The sequence below is a fragment of the Bombina bombina genome, chromosome 5 (genome assembly GCF_027579735.1).
Source record: "Bombina bombina isolate aBomBom1 chromosome 5, aBomBom1.pri, whole genome shotgun sequence".
Classification (NCBI taxonomy): domain Eukaryota; kingdom Metazoa; phylum Chordata; class Amphibia; order Anura; family Bombinatoridae; genus Bombina; species Bombina bombina.
This window is the reverse complement of record NC_069503.1, coordinates 846,483,448-846,501,452: the sequence shown is the minus strand read 5'-3', so window position 1 is coordinate 846,501,452 and position 18,005 is coordinate 846,483,448. Positions and strand designations below refer to the sequence as shown.

Below are 18,005 nucleotides of genomic sequence, written 5' to 3'. Positions count from 1 at the left end.
TTCCTGCTTCTTCCCTTTGACCTTTGAAGCTGTACCAGTACTTAGAAAAACCTATTCTGCCGATATTGTATACCCTTTATCTATCTTTTATCCTTTTATCTAGGCTTACCCCAGGAAATCTGCACAGCAAATTCAGTTTGTCAGATCAATTCTTTAACCCCCCACAGTACCTATAATAAATAGTAATCTCATCAGAAACAATTATGATATGCCTGAAGAAAACAGCGCAGAAAAAAAAGCAATAAATGTTACAACTTGTTACATGCAACAATGTTCATTTGCAATCATTACAGTCCACTGATACAATTAGGGCTGTTGGTACTCAAAAAGTCACTTTTATCTTCAGGCCCTAAGTACACATATAGGCCTTCTTTATCCCTTTTTCCCTTTTATTCCCTTCCCTACCTTTCTTTTCCTTTCTTAAAATTCTAAGCTTTAAACAAAGCACTGTTCTCTCCTTCAGAAACTTCCGGAGTAGGTATCAATGTCTATAGAGGGAAGAATTTAACAGGCCATACCAGTTCACCTCTTATTACCGTCTTTTATAAACTTGGTCTCCTCCGTACTGATATTACACAAAAAAGGAGAGCTGACCTCCTCTCCTTTTGTATTATTGCCACAAAAACGGTATCCTCCTCTAGTATCCTCTATGTGACCAAGTTCTTTCAAAAGAGACTCTTAACTGTCCAAATTCCACAGATACTCAGGGTTTCCCTGCTACCCCACCATTCAGGTATTCCTGAAATGTCCATCTATTATACTTCAAACTCACAGATCTTCTGCCCCCATTCCACACAGCGCTATTAATTCTGAAGAGAAAAGAGAGGATCTACTTTCCATACAGGCACACAGACCTAAGCATTATGCTCCAGCGCCTATACAGGCTGTACTTGCGTGTCCTGCTGCGCGTCTGCCGTCCTGCTTCCAAGTGTTCCGACTTCCCCTCTGTCTCACCGCTTACCCGGCCTCAGGTAGGACACCTCCCGTCTGTTTCCGGGTGAAACAGCTGATCGACTGCCGTGCGCTGCCCAGAGTGGAGAACTGTATTCTGTCCTTAATGCAGTCAGTGCAACGGCTTACAGGGGCTTTTGAAGGCGCTCAAACCTCCGCTGTGTCTTCTTTCAGTTACTGCTACTGCAGTTAAAGGTCCGCTGTGTGTACTGGTGGCCGATACCAGGCGGCCAAGTCTCGGTTACGGGGGACTTCCGACGCAGATGACTTGCGCTCCCAAAGCGGGCTGCTTGCTCCCGACAATAGGAGAATCTTGTGGCGGGGTAAGTTGAAACCAGCTCTCTCTCACAGAGTACAAGCGTGTACACCTGCTGCACCTGTTACACGCTCCTCCCACAGGAAGTCCCACAAACATCATTCATTTTTAATTACTTCTGAAATGAATCTACTACAATATCTAGCAAAAAGAATGTATTGGTCATAAGCAAATATGCAGAAACTTGTTGTGATTCTGATGTTCTCACATTAGAAGAAAATAAAGAAATGATTACATGCACCAGCACTTGTCCGTAGAGGTAACCAGGGCCGCCACTAGAAATTTTGGGGGCCCTTAATTAACCATTGATCAGGCCCCCCCCCCTTGACTTGTGCAATTTTTATTCAAGTGACTAAAGCATTTGTGCACTTTATTATTAAGTGTAGTCAAACTTGGAAATGTTGTAAAGGTAGTAACACAGAAACACAGAAACACACAGACACACTTATACACTGAATCACACACTCACACATAAGTATTAAAATATAGACACTCTAGCAGACACGCAAAGAAACACACAAACAATCTCAATCTCAGGTCAAAATGTCCTAAAAAGGAACAGACAATGGACACACACACACACACAAACTCAAACACAAACTTGCACATACACCCAAGGAAACACCCACAGAGACAGCCTCAGAAAACACACAAAGACATACACACTCACAGACACCCACAGAAAACACCCAGACATACACATACACACAGAGAGACACCCACAGAAAACACACAAAGACATACATACACACCCTCACAGAGACATCCACAGAAAATGCACAAATACAGACACACAAACCCTCACAGAGAGATCCACAGATAAAAAAAATACATACACACTTATAGAGACACCAACAAAAGCACAAAGACATAAACACAGACACCCACAGAAACACTCACAGGAGGTACAATTTCTGCACATTGCCATCCCCTAAATCAACAGTGTGTGACATGCATGATAAAAAAAATAGCAGAAATTAATAGATCACTTTTTAAATAATCATATTTGTAAATGTGCAAACAAAAATACTTCTGTGAATTCAAAATTTCACATTATTGATCTGTCAGAATGGGTAGATGAAGAAAAGTACTTTTGAAAGGTTGACATATGTTTGGGGTCCCCCCCATTTTCCCCAAGAGCACCACTTTAAATCTGGTGAACAAATGCTGTACTCTATATAGTCTTGGTGGAACCATAAGCTGTGGCACTAGGTCTCATACAATTAAATCTGCTTAAATGCAGGATTTAGACTTGTTTGTATGTATTTCAAAATTAAGTCAGCTGTAGTGTAAACTGAACAATGTTAAGTTAACCTATCTCATTTCAAACACTGAGCAATCTTAGCCTGAGAGTATAGCATTTTTATATATATATATATATATATATATATATATATATATATATATATATATATATATATATATATATATATATATATATATATATATATATAAAACATTTGCCAAACGGGCACCTATCATTTGTGTATTCAGGAGGAAACATTTCTGCATGGTTTTAAATATAGAATTTCTACAACATTGTCAAATAATCATAAATACACTGCTGCATATTGCTAAAGAAAAAAAGTTTTTTTATGGACCCCTGGCCCCACCACACAACTATCACACTTAACTTAAAATCTGAAATTGCACAAATAAATAAACATTTACTAAGTAAGTACTACCTACTCTGCAAATGAAAGTGATCTGCCACCTGACTCTGGCAATCACTATACAAACTGAAGTAAACAATGTAATTGAAATCCAGCACTCAGACCCAAGGTGTGTGCAAGCCAGCATAGGATCACTGCAAGGATCCAAACAGTATCCAAAATCTTCAAAGAATGCAGCAGCACCACTTCTCATATAAAAAGTTCCTTTATTAAACACATAGTAGGAGCAGGTAAAATAGAACGACGTTTCGGGTGGTTATCCCTTAGTCATGTTCACATGACTAAGGGATAACCACCCGAAACGTCGTTCTATTTTACCTGCTCCTACTATGTGTTTAATAAAGGAACTTTTTATATGAGAAGTGGTGCTGCTGCATTCTCTATACAAACTGAAGTGCCAAGTCTGTCTCACATTGTGCATAGTGATTTAGTGCACACTCAGAAATCCTCTCAAATGCTAATGCTTTACTCCTTGTAATCAAATTTCCCATGCTCAATAGCACTCTGCTGTAGCACCTTCTGGTGGCTGAGAAAACATTTTAAAAAAAATAATAGTTGTGCTTGCCTCATGGGGCCCCCTGGCCCACTGGGCCCCTGACAGGGGTCACCCTATTCACCCCCTGATGGTGGCCCTGGAGGTAACCACTCCATAGCATATAGGGTTATCAGTAGAAAGGAATCTTTCATTATGCCCTTTGGCTCTCCAGCTATATTCATCGATTTACTATCAATACAGGGTGATACTCACGTAAGCAGTTGGGGAAACTATAAAATCCAGAGGCACATTCATTACAAGTTAGCCCACCATAGTTTTCACGACAGCGACACTGCCCTTGAGAATTACATGCTGGGCCAGTGGAGCCAAACATATCACAGTTGCATTCTGTAGGAAGAAAAAATAAAATTTATGAAAAATAAAAAAAATTGTTCCCTTTCTTATCAGTTTTTTTATTTTATATTAATGTGAGTGTACAGTATTTAATTTTAATATAAAGGTTAATTAATATATGGGGTTAGTGACATAACGGGGTTAGTAGAATAAGAAAAAATGTAAACAGACAGACAAACTATACAATTAAAGATATGATCAATAATGAAATGCAACAATGGCAATGTCTTTAAAAATATTAAATAGATAGAACAATACAAGCATGAGAATATGATTCCCCTTTTCTCTTACTCAAGTCCATTAAAAAAAAAATATGGTGAGAAAGGTATGGTACATAAATACCTTTGAGGATATGAAGGTAAATGTTAAACAAAAGAAAATGTTAAATACCTAGAACATTATTTTATAATAAATACACCTCAGTGTATTTGCTTAAGGCATAATGCATATTGGCCTAGATTAAAAGTGGAGAGCAAAAATATTAGCACTACTGTGCGCCAACACAGTTCATATTAAATCAATAGCGCTTATATTAAATTCAAAGTAAAATGTTAGCGCTTGAGCGAAAGCCTAGGGCATGTTAACATCTGGATGTTGGATAGCATGGGCACTCTAAATCCCTCACATAGACTTCTATGGGGGCACACTTAAAAACTTATTAAGCACTCATTTAAAATCATTAAGCGCTAAGCCAAATGTGCAAAGCCTAAACACTCTAACCATAAAGGTGCCCTAAGCCAAAGGTCAAATAGTGGAGTTCTTCACTAAGAGTAAAACTATGCTTTTCAATTGAAAAATATATATGTATATGTGTGTAGAAACAGTGAAAGAAAACGTTTGTAAACCCTTTGGAATTGCCCTCATTTCTGTATTGAATGCTCATAAAGGGCTAGATTACAAGTTGTGCACTAAGGTGCAAAGAGCTATAATATACATATTAAAAGCAACAACAACAAGCGTTCTGTAATTATTATAAGGATATAGCTCTAAACAAGTGGATAGTGATAAAAAACACAGTTCTGGGAGGGAGTTAATTTACCCCAACTTACTGAAGAGAATCTACAACAATTAAAATCCCCAGCGTGTATGCTGGCGATAGACGCGGAGAAAGCCTGTGACAAGGTTTTTGTGGGAACATATGTTTCAAACATTAAACAAATTTGGTTTCAGGGGCTCTGTCTCGCATATATACGTCTGCACAGGCTACTGTATTGGTGAATGGGACTCTTTCCCTGCGATTCCCCTTACACTGAGACAGGAGACAAGGTTGTCCATTGTCCCCTTTTCTCATTGACTTGCCCATAGTTAGAGCTGCTGGCTTGGAGGTTTTGAATAGAGACAATGGAAATAAAAATAGGCCCCACCAAGATACACCTAGCAGTATATGCAGACAATATTATTTTGTTCATATCAAGACCAGAAACTGAGTTGCATACAAATCTTAAAGAGCATTGATAAGGTCAGGAAGGCTACTTTGATTGCTGACCTGTGGGAAATGCATAGTAAAACTTTACTTAGGGCATACATACCTCTTAAAATTTATAGTAAGTGTGTAAAAGAAGTCGACAATGGGGCATATTTATGATTGTGCGAGCAGACATGACCCGATATTGCGTATCATGTTCGCTGCACATCGATAAATGCCGACAGCATACACTCTCGCCATTTATCATTGCACCAGCAGTTTTTGTGAACTGCTGGTGCAATGCCGCCCCCTGCAGATTTGCGGGCAATCAGCTGCTAGCAGGGGGTGTCAATCAACCCGTGCATCACAGTAACATAAGCCAGAAGGGCAGGGCAGGAAGCATAGGTACATTACGGTAACATAAGCCAGAAGGTGAGGGCCGGAAGCACAGGTACATCACGGTAACATAAGCCAGAAGGGCAGGGCAGGAAGCATGGGTACATCACGGTAACATAAGGCAGAAGGTCAGGGCAGGAAGCATAGGTACATCACAGTAACATAAGCCAGAAGGTCAGGACAGGAAGCATAGGTACATCACGGTAACATAAGCCAGAAGGTAAGGGCCGGAAGCATAGGTACATCACGGTAAAATAAGCCAAAAGGTGAGGGTAGGAAGCACAGGTACATCACAGTAACATAATCCAAAAGGTGAGGGCAGGAAGCATAGGTACATCACGGTAACATAAGCCAGAAGGTGAGGACCGGAAGCATAGGTACATCACGGTAACACATGCCAGAAGGTGAGGGCCGGAAGCATATGTATATCATGGTAACATAAGCCAGAAGGTGAGGGCCAGAAGCATAGGTACATCATGGTAACATAAGCCAGAAGGTGAGGGCAGGCAGCATAGGTATATCACAGAAACACATGCCAGAAAGTGAGGGCAGGCAGCAAAGGTACAACACAGTAACATAAGAAAGAAGGTGAGGGCTGGAAGCATAGATACATCACGGTAACATAAGCCAGAAGGTCAGGGCAGTAAGCATAGGTACATCACAGCAACATAAGCCAGAAGGTCAGGGCAGTAAGCATAGGTACATCACAGCAACATAAGCCAGAAGGTCAGGGCAGGAAGCATAGGTACATCACAGTAACATAAGAAAGAAGGTCAGGGCAGGAAGCATAGGTACATCACGGTAACATAAGCCAGAAGGTGAGGGCCGGAAGCATAGGTACATCACGGTAACACATGCTAGAAGGTGGGGGCTGGAAGCATAGGTATATCATGGTAACATAAGCCAGAAGGTGAGGGCAGGCAGCATAGGTACATCACAGTAACATAAGCCAGAAGGTGAGGGCCGGAAGCACAGGTACATCACGGTAACATAAGCTAGAAGGTGAGGGCCGGAAGCATAGGTACATCACGGTAACATAAGCCAGAAGGGCAGGGCAGGAAGCATAGGTACATTACGGTAACATAAGCCAGAAGGTGAGGGCCGGAAGCACAGGTACATCACGGTAACATAAGCCAGAAGGTGAGGGCCGGAAGCATAGGTACATCACGGTAACACATGATAGAAGGTGAGGGCCGGAAGCATAGGTATATCATGGTAACATAAGCCAGAAGGTGAGGGCAGGCAGCATAGGTACATCACAGTAACATAAGCCAGAAGGTGAGGGCCGGAAGCACAGGTACATCACGGTAACATAACCAGAAGGTGAGGGCCGGAAGCACGGGTACATCACAGTAACATAAGCCAGAAGGGCAGGGCAGGAAGCATAGGTACATTACAGTAACATAAGCCAGAAGGTGAGGGCCGGAAGCACAGGTACATCACGGTAACATAAGCCAGAAGGGCAGGGCAGGAAGCATAGGTACATCACGGTAACATAAGCCAGAAGGTCAGGGCAGGAAGCATAGGTACATCACGGTAACATAAGCCAGAAGGTCAGGGCAGGAAGCATAGGTACATCACGGTAACATAAGCCAGAAGGTGAGGGCCGGAAGCATAGGTACATCACGGTAACATAAGCCAAAAGGTGAGGGTAGGAAGCACAGGTACATCACGGTAACATAATCCAAAAGGTGAGGGCAGGAAGCATAGGTACATCACGGTAACATAAGCCAGAAGGTGAGGACCGGAAGCATAGGTACATCACGGTAACACATGCCAGAAGGTGAGAGCCGGAAGCATATGTATATCATGGTAACATAAGCCAGAAGGTGAGGGCCGGAAGCATAGGTACATCATGGTAACATAAGCCAGAAGGTGAGGGCAGGCAGCATAGGTATATCACAGAAACACATGCCAGAAAGTGAGGGCAGGCAGCATAGGTACAACACAGTAACATAAGCCAGAAGGTGAGGGCTGGAAGCATAGATACATCACGGTAACATAAGCCAGAAGATCAGGGCAGGAAGCATAGGTACATCACAGCAACATAAGCCAGAAGGTCAGGGCAGGAAGCATAGGTACATCACAGTAACATAAGAAAGAAGGTCAGGGCAGGAAGCATAGGTACATCACGGTAACATAAGCCAGAAGGTGAGGGCAGGAAGCATAGGTACATCACGGTAACACATGCTAGAAGGTGGGGGCTGGAAGCATAGGTATATCATGGTAACATAAGCCAGAAGGTGAGGGCAGGCAGCATAGGTACATCACTATAACATAAGCCAGAAGGTGAGAGCCGGAAGCACAGGTACATCACGGTAACATAAGCTAGAAGGTGAGGGCCGGAAGCACAGGTACATCACGGTAACATAAGCCAGAAGGTCAGGGCAGGAAGCATAGGTACATCACAGTAACATAAGAAAGAAGGTCAGGGCAGGAAGCATAGGTACATCACGGTAACATAAGCCAGAAGGTGAGGGCCGGAAGCATAGGTACATCACGGTAACACATGCTAGAATGTGGGGGCTGGAAGCATAGGTATATCATGGTAACATAAGCCAGAAGGTGAGGGCAGGCAGCATAGGAACATCACAGTAACATAAGCCAGAAGGTGAGGGCCGGAAGCACAGGTACATCACAGTAAGATAAGCCAGAAGGGCAGGGCAGGAAGCATAGATACATCACGGTAACATAAGCTAGAAGGTGAGGGCCGGAAGCACAGGTACATCACGGTAACATAAGCCAGAAGGGCAGGGCAGGAAGCATAGGTACATTACGGTAACATAAGCCAGAAGGTGAGGGCCAGAAGCACAGGTACATCATGGTAACATAAGCCAGAAGGGCAGGGCAGGAAGCATAGGTACATCACGGTAACATAAGCCAGAAGGTCAGGGCAGGAAGCATAGGTACATCACAGTAACATAAGCCAGAAGGTCAGGGCAGGAAGCACAGGTACATCACAGTAACATAAGCCAGAAGGTGAGGGCCAGAAGCATAGGTACATCACGGTAACATAAGCCAAAAGGTGAGGGTAGGAAGCACAGGTACATCACGGTAACATAATCCAAAAGGTGAGGGCAGGAAGCATAGGTACATCACGGTAATATAAGCCAGAAGGTGAGGACCGGAAGCGTAGGTACATCACGGTAACACATGCCAGAAGGTGAGGGCCGGAAGCATATGTATATCATGGTAACATAAGCCAGAAGGTGAGGGCCGGAAGCATAGGTACATCATGGTAACATAAGCCAGAAGGTGAGGGCAGGCAGCATAGGTATATCACAGAAACACATGCCAGAAAGTGAGGGCAGGCAGCATAGGTACAACACAGTAACATAAGCCAGAAGGTGAGGGCTGGAAGCATAGATACATCACGGTAACATAAGCCAGAAGGTCAGGGCAAGAAGCATAGGTACATCACAGCAACATAAGCCAGAAGGTCAGGGCAGGAAGCATAGGTACATCACAGTAACATAAGAAAGAAGGTCAGGGCAGGAAGCATAGGTACATCACAGTAACATAAGCCAGAAGGTAAGGGCCGGAAGCATAAGTACATCATGGTAACATAAGCCAGAAGGTGAGGGCAGGAAGCATAGGTACATCACGGTAACATAAGCCAAAAGGTGAGGGCCGGAAGCATAGGTACATCACGGTAACATAAGCCAGAAGGTGAGGGCCGGAAGCATAGATACATCACGGTAACATAAGCCAGAAGGTGAGGGCCGGAAGCATAGGTACATCATGGTAACATAAGCCAGAAGGGGAGGGCTGAAAGCATAGATACATCACGGTAACATAAGCCAGAAGGTCAGGGCAGGAAGCATAGGTACATCACGGTAACATAAGCCAGAAGGTGAGGGCCAGAAGCATAGATATATTACCGTAACATAAGCCAGAAGGTGAGGGCCAGAAGCATAGGTACATAACAGTAACATAAGCCAGAAGGTGAGGGCTGGAAGCATAGGTACATCACAGTAACATAAGCCAGAAGATGAGGGCCGGAAGCAAAGGTACATCACGGTAACATAAGCCAGAAGGTGAGGGCAGGAAGCAGTGGTACATCACAGTAACATAAGCCAGAAGGTGAGGGCTGGAAGCATAGATACATCACTGTAACATAAGCCAGAAGGTCAGGGCAGGAAGCATAGGTACATCACGGTAACATAAGCCAGAAGGTGAGGGCCAGAAGCATAGGTACCTTACGGTAACATAAGCCAGAAGGTGAGGGCAGGAAGCAGAGGTACATCACAGTAGCACATGCCAGAAGGTGAGGGCAGGAAGCATAGGTACATCACAGTAACACATGCCAGAAGGTGAGGGCAGGAAGCATAGGTACATCACAGTAACATAAGCCAGAAGGTGAGGGCAGCAAGTACAGGTACATCATGGTAACATAAGCCAAAAGGTGAGAGCAGGAAGCATAGGTACATCACAGTAACATAAGGCAGAAGGTGAGGGCAGGAAGCAGAGGTACATCACAGTAACATAAGCCAGAAGGTGAGGGCTGGAAGCACAGGTACATCATGGTAACATAACCCAGAAGGTGAGGGCCGGAAGCTAAGGTACATCATGGTAACATAAGCCAGAAGGTGAGGGCTGGAAGCAGAGGTACATCATGGTAACATAAGCCATAAGGTGAGGGCAGGAAGCAGAGGTACATCACAGTAACATAAGCCAGAAGGTGAGGGCCGGAAGCATAGATACATCACAGTAACATAAGCCAGAAGGTGAGGGCTGGAAGCAGAGGTACATCATGGTAACATAAGCCAGAAGGTCAGGGCAGGAAGCATAGGTATATCACGGTAACATAAGCCAGAAGGTGAGGGCAGGAAGCAGAGGTACATCACGGTAACATAAACCAGAAGGTTAGGGCAGGAAGCATAGGTACATCACGGTAACATAAGCCAGAAGGGCAGGGCAGGAAGCATAGGTACATCACGGTAACATAAGCCAGAAGGTGAGGGCTGGAAGCATAGATACATCACGGTAACATAAGCCAGAAGGTCAGGGCAGGAAGCATAGATACATCACGGTAACATAAGCCAGAAGGTCAGGGCAGGAAGCATAGGTACATCACAGTAACATAAGCCAGAAGGTCAGGGCAGGAAGCATAGGTACATCACAGTAACATAAGACAGAAGGTCAGGGCAGGAAGCATAGGTACATCACAGTAACATAAGCCAGAAGGGCAGGGCAGGAAGCAGAGGTACATCACGGTAACATAAGCCAGAAGGTGAGGGCAGGAAGCATAGCTACATCACGGTAACATAAGCCAGATGGTTAGGGCCGGAAGCATATTTACATCACAGTAACATAAGCCAGAAGGTGAGGGCTGGAAGCATAGATACATCACGGTAACATAAGCCAGAAGGACAGGGCAGGAAGCATAGGTACATAACAGTAACATAAGCCAGAAGGTCAGGGCAGGAAGCATAGGTACATCACGGTAACATAAGCCAGAAGGTCAGGGCAGGAAGCATAGGTACATCACAGTAACATAAGCCAGAAGTTGAGGGCCGGAAGCACAGGTACATCGCAGTAATATAAGCCAGAAGGTGAGGGCCGGAAGCATAGGTACATCACGGTAACATAAGCCAGAAGGTGAGGGCAGGAAGCAGAGGTACATCACGGTAACATAAGCCAGAAGGTGAGGGCAGGAAGCATAGCTACATCACGGTAACATAAGCCATATGTTTAGGGCCGGAAGCATATTTACATCACAGTAACATAAGCCAGAAGGTGAGGGCTGGAAGCATAGATACATCACGGTAACATAAGCCAGAAGGACAGGGCAGGAAGCATAGGTACATAACAGTAACATAAGCCAGAAGGTCAGGGCAGGAAGCATAGGTACATCACGGTAACATAAGCCAGAAGGTCAGGGCAGGAAGCATAGGTACATCACAGTAACATAAGCCAGAAGGTGAGGGCCGGAAGCACAGGTACATCGCAGTAATATAAGCCAGAAGGTGAGGGCCGGAAGCATAGGTACATCACGGTAACATAAGCCAGAAGGTGAGGGCAGGAAGCAGAGGTACATCACAGTAACATAAGCCAGAAGGTCAGGGCAGGAAGCATAGGTACATCACGGTAACATAAGCCAGAAGGGCAGGGCAGGAAGCATAGGTACATTACGGTAACATAAGCCAGAAGGTGAGGGCTGGAAGCATAGATACATCACGGTAACATAAGCCAGAAGGTCAGGGCAGGAAGCATAGGTACATCACGGTAACATAAGCCAGAAGGTCAGGGCAGGAAGCATAGGTACATCACAGTAACATAAGCCAGAAGGTGAGGGCTGGAAGCATAGGTACATCACAGTAACATAAGCCAGAAGGTGAGGGCCGAAGCAAAGGTACATCACGGTAACATAAGCCAGAAGGTGAGGGCAGGAAGCAGAGGTACATCACAGTAACATAAGCCAGAAGGTGAGGGCTGGAAGCATAGATACATCACGGTAACATAAGCCAGAAGGTCAGAGCAGGAAGCATAGGTACATCACAGTAACATAAGCAAGAAGGTGAGGGCAGGAAGCATAGGTACATCACGGTAACATAAGCCAGAAGGTGAGAGCAGGAAGCATAGGTACATCACAGTAACATAAGCTAGAAGGTGAGGGCCGGAAGCACAGGTACATCACAGTAACATAAGCCAGAAGGTCAGAGCAGGAAGCATAGGTACATCACGGTAACATAAGCCAGAAGGTGAGGGCCAGAAGCATAGGTACATTACGGTAACATAAGCCAGAAGGTGAGGGCAGGAAGCAGAGGTACATCACAGTAGCACATGCCAGAAAGTGAGGGCAGGAATCATAGGTACATCACAGTAACACATGCCAGAAGGTGAGGGCAGGAAGCATAGGTACATAACGGTAACATAAGCCAAAAGGTGAGGGCAGGCAGCATAGGTACATCACAGTAACACATGCCAGAAGGTGAGGGCAGGCAGCATAGGTACATCACAGTAACATAAGCCAGAAGGTGAGGGCCGGAAGCATAGGTACATCACGGTAACATAAGCCAGAAGGTGAGGGCCGGAAGCTAAGGTACATCATGGTAACATAAGCCAGAAGGTGAGGGCTGGAAGCAGAGGTACATCACGGTAACATAAGCCAGAAGGTGAGGGCAGGAAGCAGAGGTACATCACAGTAACATAAGCCAGAAGGTGAGGGCCAGAAGCATAGATACATCACAGTTACATAAGCCAGAAGGTGAGGGCTGGAAGCAGAGGTACATCACAGTAACATAAGCCAGAAGGTGAGGGCAGGAAGCAGAGGTACATCACGGTAACATAAGCCAGATGGTCAGGGCAGGAAGCATAGGTACATCACGGTAACAAAAGCCAGAAGGTGAGGGCTGGAAGCATAGATACATCACGGTAACATAAGCCAGAAGGTTAGGGCAGGAAGCATAGGTACATCATGGTAACATAAGCCAGAAGGGCAGGGCAGGAAGCATAGGTACATCACAGTAACATAAGCCAGAAGGTGAGGGCTGGAAGCATAGATACATCACGGTAACATAAGCCAGAAGGTCAGGGCAGGAATCATAGGTACATCACGGTAACATAAGCCAGAAGGTCAGGGCAGGAAGCATAGCTACATCACAGTAACATAAGCCAGAAGGTCAGGGCAGGAAGCAGAGGTACATCACGGTAACATAAGCCAGAAGGTCAGGGCAGGAAGCATAGCTACATCACAGTAACATAAGCCAGATGGTGAGGGCCAGAAGCATATTTACATCACAGTAACATAAGCCAGAAGGTGAGGGCTGGAAGCATAGGTACATTACGGTAACATAAGCCAGAAGGTGAGGGCTGGAAGCATAGATACATCACGGTAACATAAGCCAGCAGGTCAGGGCAGGAAGCATAGGTACATCACAGTAACTTAAGCCAGAAGGTGAGGGCTGGAAGCATAGGTACATCACAGTAACATAAGCCAGAAGGTGAGGGCCGGAAGCAAAGGTACATCACGGTAACATAAGCCAGAAGGTGAGGGCAGGAAGCAGAGGTACATCACAGTAACATAAGCCAGAAGGTGAGGGCTGGAAGCATAGATACATCACGGTAACATAAGCCAGAAGGTCAGAGCAGGAAGCATAGGTACATCACAGTAACATAAGCCAGAAGGTGAGGGCAGGAAGCATATGTACATCACGGTAACATAAGCCAGAAGGTGAAGGCCAGAAGCATAGGTACCTTACGGTAACATAAGCCAGAAGGTGTGGGCAGGAAGCAGAGGTACATCACAGTAGCACATGCCAGAAGGTGAGGGCAGGAAGCATAGGTACATCACTGTAACACATGCCAGAAGGTGAGGGCAGGAAGCATAGGTACATCACGGTAACATAAGCCAAAAGGTGAGAGCAGGAAGCATAGGTACATCACGGTAACATAAGGCAGAAGGTGAGGGCAGGAAGCATAGGTACATCACGGTAACACATGCCAGAAGGTGAAGGCCGGAAGCGTAGGTACATCATGGTAACATAAGCCAAAAGGTGAGGGCAGGCAGCATAGGTACATCACAGTAACATAATCCAGAAGGTGAGGGCCGGAAGCATAGATACATCACAGTAACATAAGCCAGGTGAGGGCTGGAACCAGAGGTACATCACAGTAGCACATGCCAGATGGTGAGGGCAGGAAGCATAGGTACATTATGGTAACATAAGCCAGAAGGTGAGGGCTGGAAGCAGAGGTACATCACGGTAACATAAGCCAGAAGGTGAGGGCAGGAAGCAGAGGTACATCACAGTAACATAAGCCAGAAGGTGAGGGCCGGAAGCATAGATACATCACAGTAACATAAGCCAGAAGGTGAGGGCTGGAAGCAGAGGTACATCACAGTAAGATAAGCCAGAAGGTGAGTTTAGGAAGCAGAGGTACATCACGGTAACATAAGCCAGAAGGTTAGGGCAGGAAGCATAGGTACATCACGGTAACATAAGCCAGAAGGTGAGGGCTGGAAGCATAGATACATCACGGTAACATAAGCCAGAAGGTTAGGGCAGGAAGCATAGGTACATCACGGTAACATAAGCCAGAAGGTGAGGGCTGGAAGCATAGATACATCACGGTAACATAAGCCAGAAGGTCAGGGCAGGAAGCATAGGTACATCACAGTAACATAAGCCAGAAGGTCAGGGCAGGAAGCATAGGTACATCACGGTAACAAAAGCCAGAAGGTGAGGGCCGGAAGCAGAGGTACATCACAGTAACATAAGCCAGAAGGTGAGGGCAGGAAGCAGAGGTACACACGGTAACATAAGCTAGAAGGTGAGGGCCGGAAGCATAGGTACATCACAGTAACATAAGCCAGAAGTTGAGGGCTGGAAGCATAGGTACATCACAGCTACATAAGCCAGAAGGTCAGGGCAGGAAGCATAGGTACATCACAGTAACATAAGCCAGAAGGTCAGGGCAGGAAGCATAGGTACATCACGGTAACAAAAGCCAGAAGGTGAGGGCCGGAAGCAGAGGTACATCACAGTAACATAAGCCAGAAGGTGAGGGCAGGAAGCAGAGGTACACACGGTAACATAAGCTAGAAGGTGAGGGCCGGAAGCATAGGTACATCACGGTAACATAAGCCAGAAGGTCAGGGCAGGAAGCATAGGTACATCACAGCTACATAAGCCAGAAGGTCAGGGCAGGAAGCATAGGTACATCACAATAACATAAGAAAGATGGTCAGGGCAGGAAGCATAGGTACATCACGGTAAATTAAGCCAGAAGGTGAGGGCCGGAAGCATATTTACATCACAGTAACATAAGCCAGAAGGTCAGGGCTGGAAGCATAGGTACATTACGGTAACATAAGCCAGAAGGTGAGGGCTGGAAGCATAGATACATCACGGTAACATAAGCCAGCAGGTCAGGGCAGGAAGCATAGGTACATCACAGTAACTTAAGCCAGAAGGTGAGGGCTGGAAGCATAGGTACATTACAGTAACATAAGCCAGAAGGTGAGGGCCGGAAGCAAAGGTACATCACGGTAACATAAGCCAGAAGGTGAGGGCAGGAAGCAGAGGTACATCACAGTAACATAAGCCAGAAGGTGAGGGCTGGAAGCATAGATACATCACGGTAACATAAGCCAGAAGGTCAGAGCAGGAAGCATAGGTACATCACAGTAACATAAGCCAGAAGGTGAGGGCAGGAAGCATATGTACATCACGGTAACATAAGCCAGAAGGTGAAGGCCAGAAGCATAGGTACCTTACGGTAACATAAGCCAGAAGGTGAGGGCAGGAAGCAGAGGTACATCACAGTAGCACATGCCAGAAGGTGAGGGCAGGAAGCGTAGGTACATCACTGTAACACATGCCAGAAGGTGAGGGCAGGAAGCATAGGTACATCACGGTAACATAAGCCAAAAGGTGAGAGCAGGAAGCATAGGTACATCACGGTAACATAAGGCAGAAGGTGAGGGCAGGAAGCATAGGTACATCACGGTAACACATGCCAGAAGGTGAAGCCCGGAAGCGTAGGTACATCATGGTAACATAAGCCAAAAGGTGAGGGCAGGCAGCATAGGTACATCACAGTAACATAATCCAGAAGGTGAGGGCCGGAAGCATAGATACATCACAGTAACATAAGCCAGAAGGTGAGGGCTGGAAGCAGAGGTACATCACAGTAGCACATGCCAGAAGGTGAGGGCAGGAAGCATAGGTACATCACAGTAACATAAGCTAGAAGGTGAGGGCCGGAAGCTAAGGTACATCATGGTAACATAAGCCAGAAGGTGAGGGCTGGAAGCAGAGGTACATCACGGTAACATAAGCCAGAAGGTGAGGGCAGGAAGCAGAGGTACATCACAGTAACATAAGCCAGAAGGTGAGGGCCGGAAGCATAGATACATCACAGTAACATAAGCCAGAAGGTGAGGGCTGGAAGCAGAGGTACATCACAGTAAGATAAGCCAGAAGGTGAGTTTAGGAAGCAGAGGTACATCACGGTAACATAAGCCAGAAGGTTAGGGCAGGAAGCATAGGTACATCACGGTAACATAAGCCAGAAGGTGAGGGCTGGAAGCATAGATACATCACGGTAACATAAGCCAGAAGGTTAGGGCAGGAAGCATAGGTACATCACGGTAACATAAGCCAGAAGGTGAGGGCTGGAAGCATAGATACATCACGGTAACATAAGCCAGAAGGTCAGGGCAGGAAGCATAGGTACATCACAGTAACATAAGCCAGAAGGTCAGGGCAGGAAGCATAGGTACATCACGGTAACAAAAGCCAGAAGGTGAGGGCCGGAAGCAGAGGTACATCACAGTAACATAAGCCAGAAGGTGAGGGCAGGAAGCAGAGGTACACACGGTAACATAAGCTAGAAGGTGAGGGCCGGAAGCATAGGTACATCACAGTAACATAAGCCAGAAGTTGAGGGCTGGAAGCATAGATACATCACGGTAACATAAGCCAGAAGGTCAGGGCAGGAAGCATAGGTACATCACAGCTACATAAGCCAGAAGGTCAGGGCAGGAAGCATAGGTACATCACAATAACATAAGAAAGATGGTCAGGGCAGGAAGCATAGGTACATCACGGTAAATTAAGCCAGAAGGTGAGGGCCGGAAGCATAAGTACATCATGGTAACATAAGCCAGAAGGTGAGGGCAGGAAGCATAGGTACATCACGTAACATAAGCCAGAAGGTAAGGGCTGGAAGCATAGATACATCACGGTAACATAAGCCAGAAGGTGAGGGCCGGAAGCATAGGTACATCATGGTAACATAAGCCAGAAGGGGAGGGCTGAAAGCATAGATACATCACGGAAATATAAGCCAGAATGTCAGGGCAGGAAGCATAGGTATATTACGGTAACATAAGCCAGAAGGTGAGGGCCAGAAGCATAGATATATTACCATAACGTAAGCCAGAAGGTGAGGGCCAGAAGCAAACGTACATCACAGTAACATAAGCCAGAAGGTGAGTGCAAGAAGCATAGGTACATCACGGTAACATAAGCCAGAAGGTGAGGGCCGAAAGCAGAGGTACCTCACTGTAACATAAGCCAGAAGGTGAGGGCCGGAAGCATAGGTACATCATGGTAACATAAGCCAGAAGGTGAGGGCAGGAAGCAGAGGTACATAACAGTAGCACATGCCAGAAGGTGAGGGCAGGAAGCATAGGTACATCATGGTAACATAAACCAAAAGGTGAGGGTAGGAAGCATAGGTACATCACGGTAACATAAGCCAAAAGGTGAGGGCAGGAAGCACAGGTACATCATGGTAACATAAGCCAAAAGGTGAGGGCAGGAAGCATAGGTACATCACGGTAACATAAGCCAGAAGGTGAGGGCCGGAAGCATATGTACATCATGGTAACATAAGCCAGAAGGTGAGGGACGGAAGCATAGG

The 18,005-nt window shown here is 45.8% G+C and overlaps 1 protein-coding gene across 1 annotated transcript in view; it reads right to left on the bottom strand.

Annotated features, from left to right (window-relative positions):
- Nucleotides 1–18,005, bottom strand: part of LAMA3 (laminin subunit alpha 3) — a 573,745-nt gene that overhangs the window by 346,045 nt on the left and 209,695 nt on the right. The window contains exon 14 of the mRNA XM_053714980.1: nt 3,689–3,823. Within this exon, the coding sequence (XP_053570955.1) occupies nt 3,689–3,823 (135 nt within the window). The remainder of the gene's footprint in view (nt 1–3,688; nt 3,824–18,005) is intronic.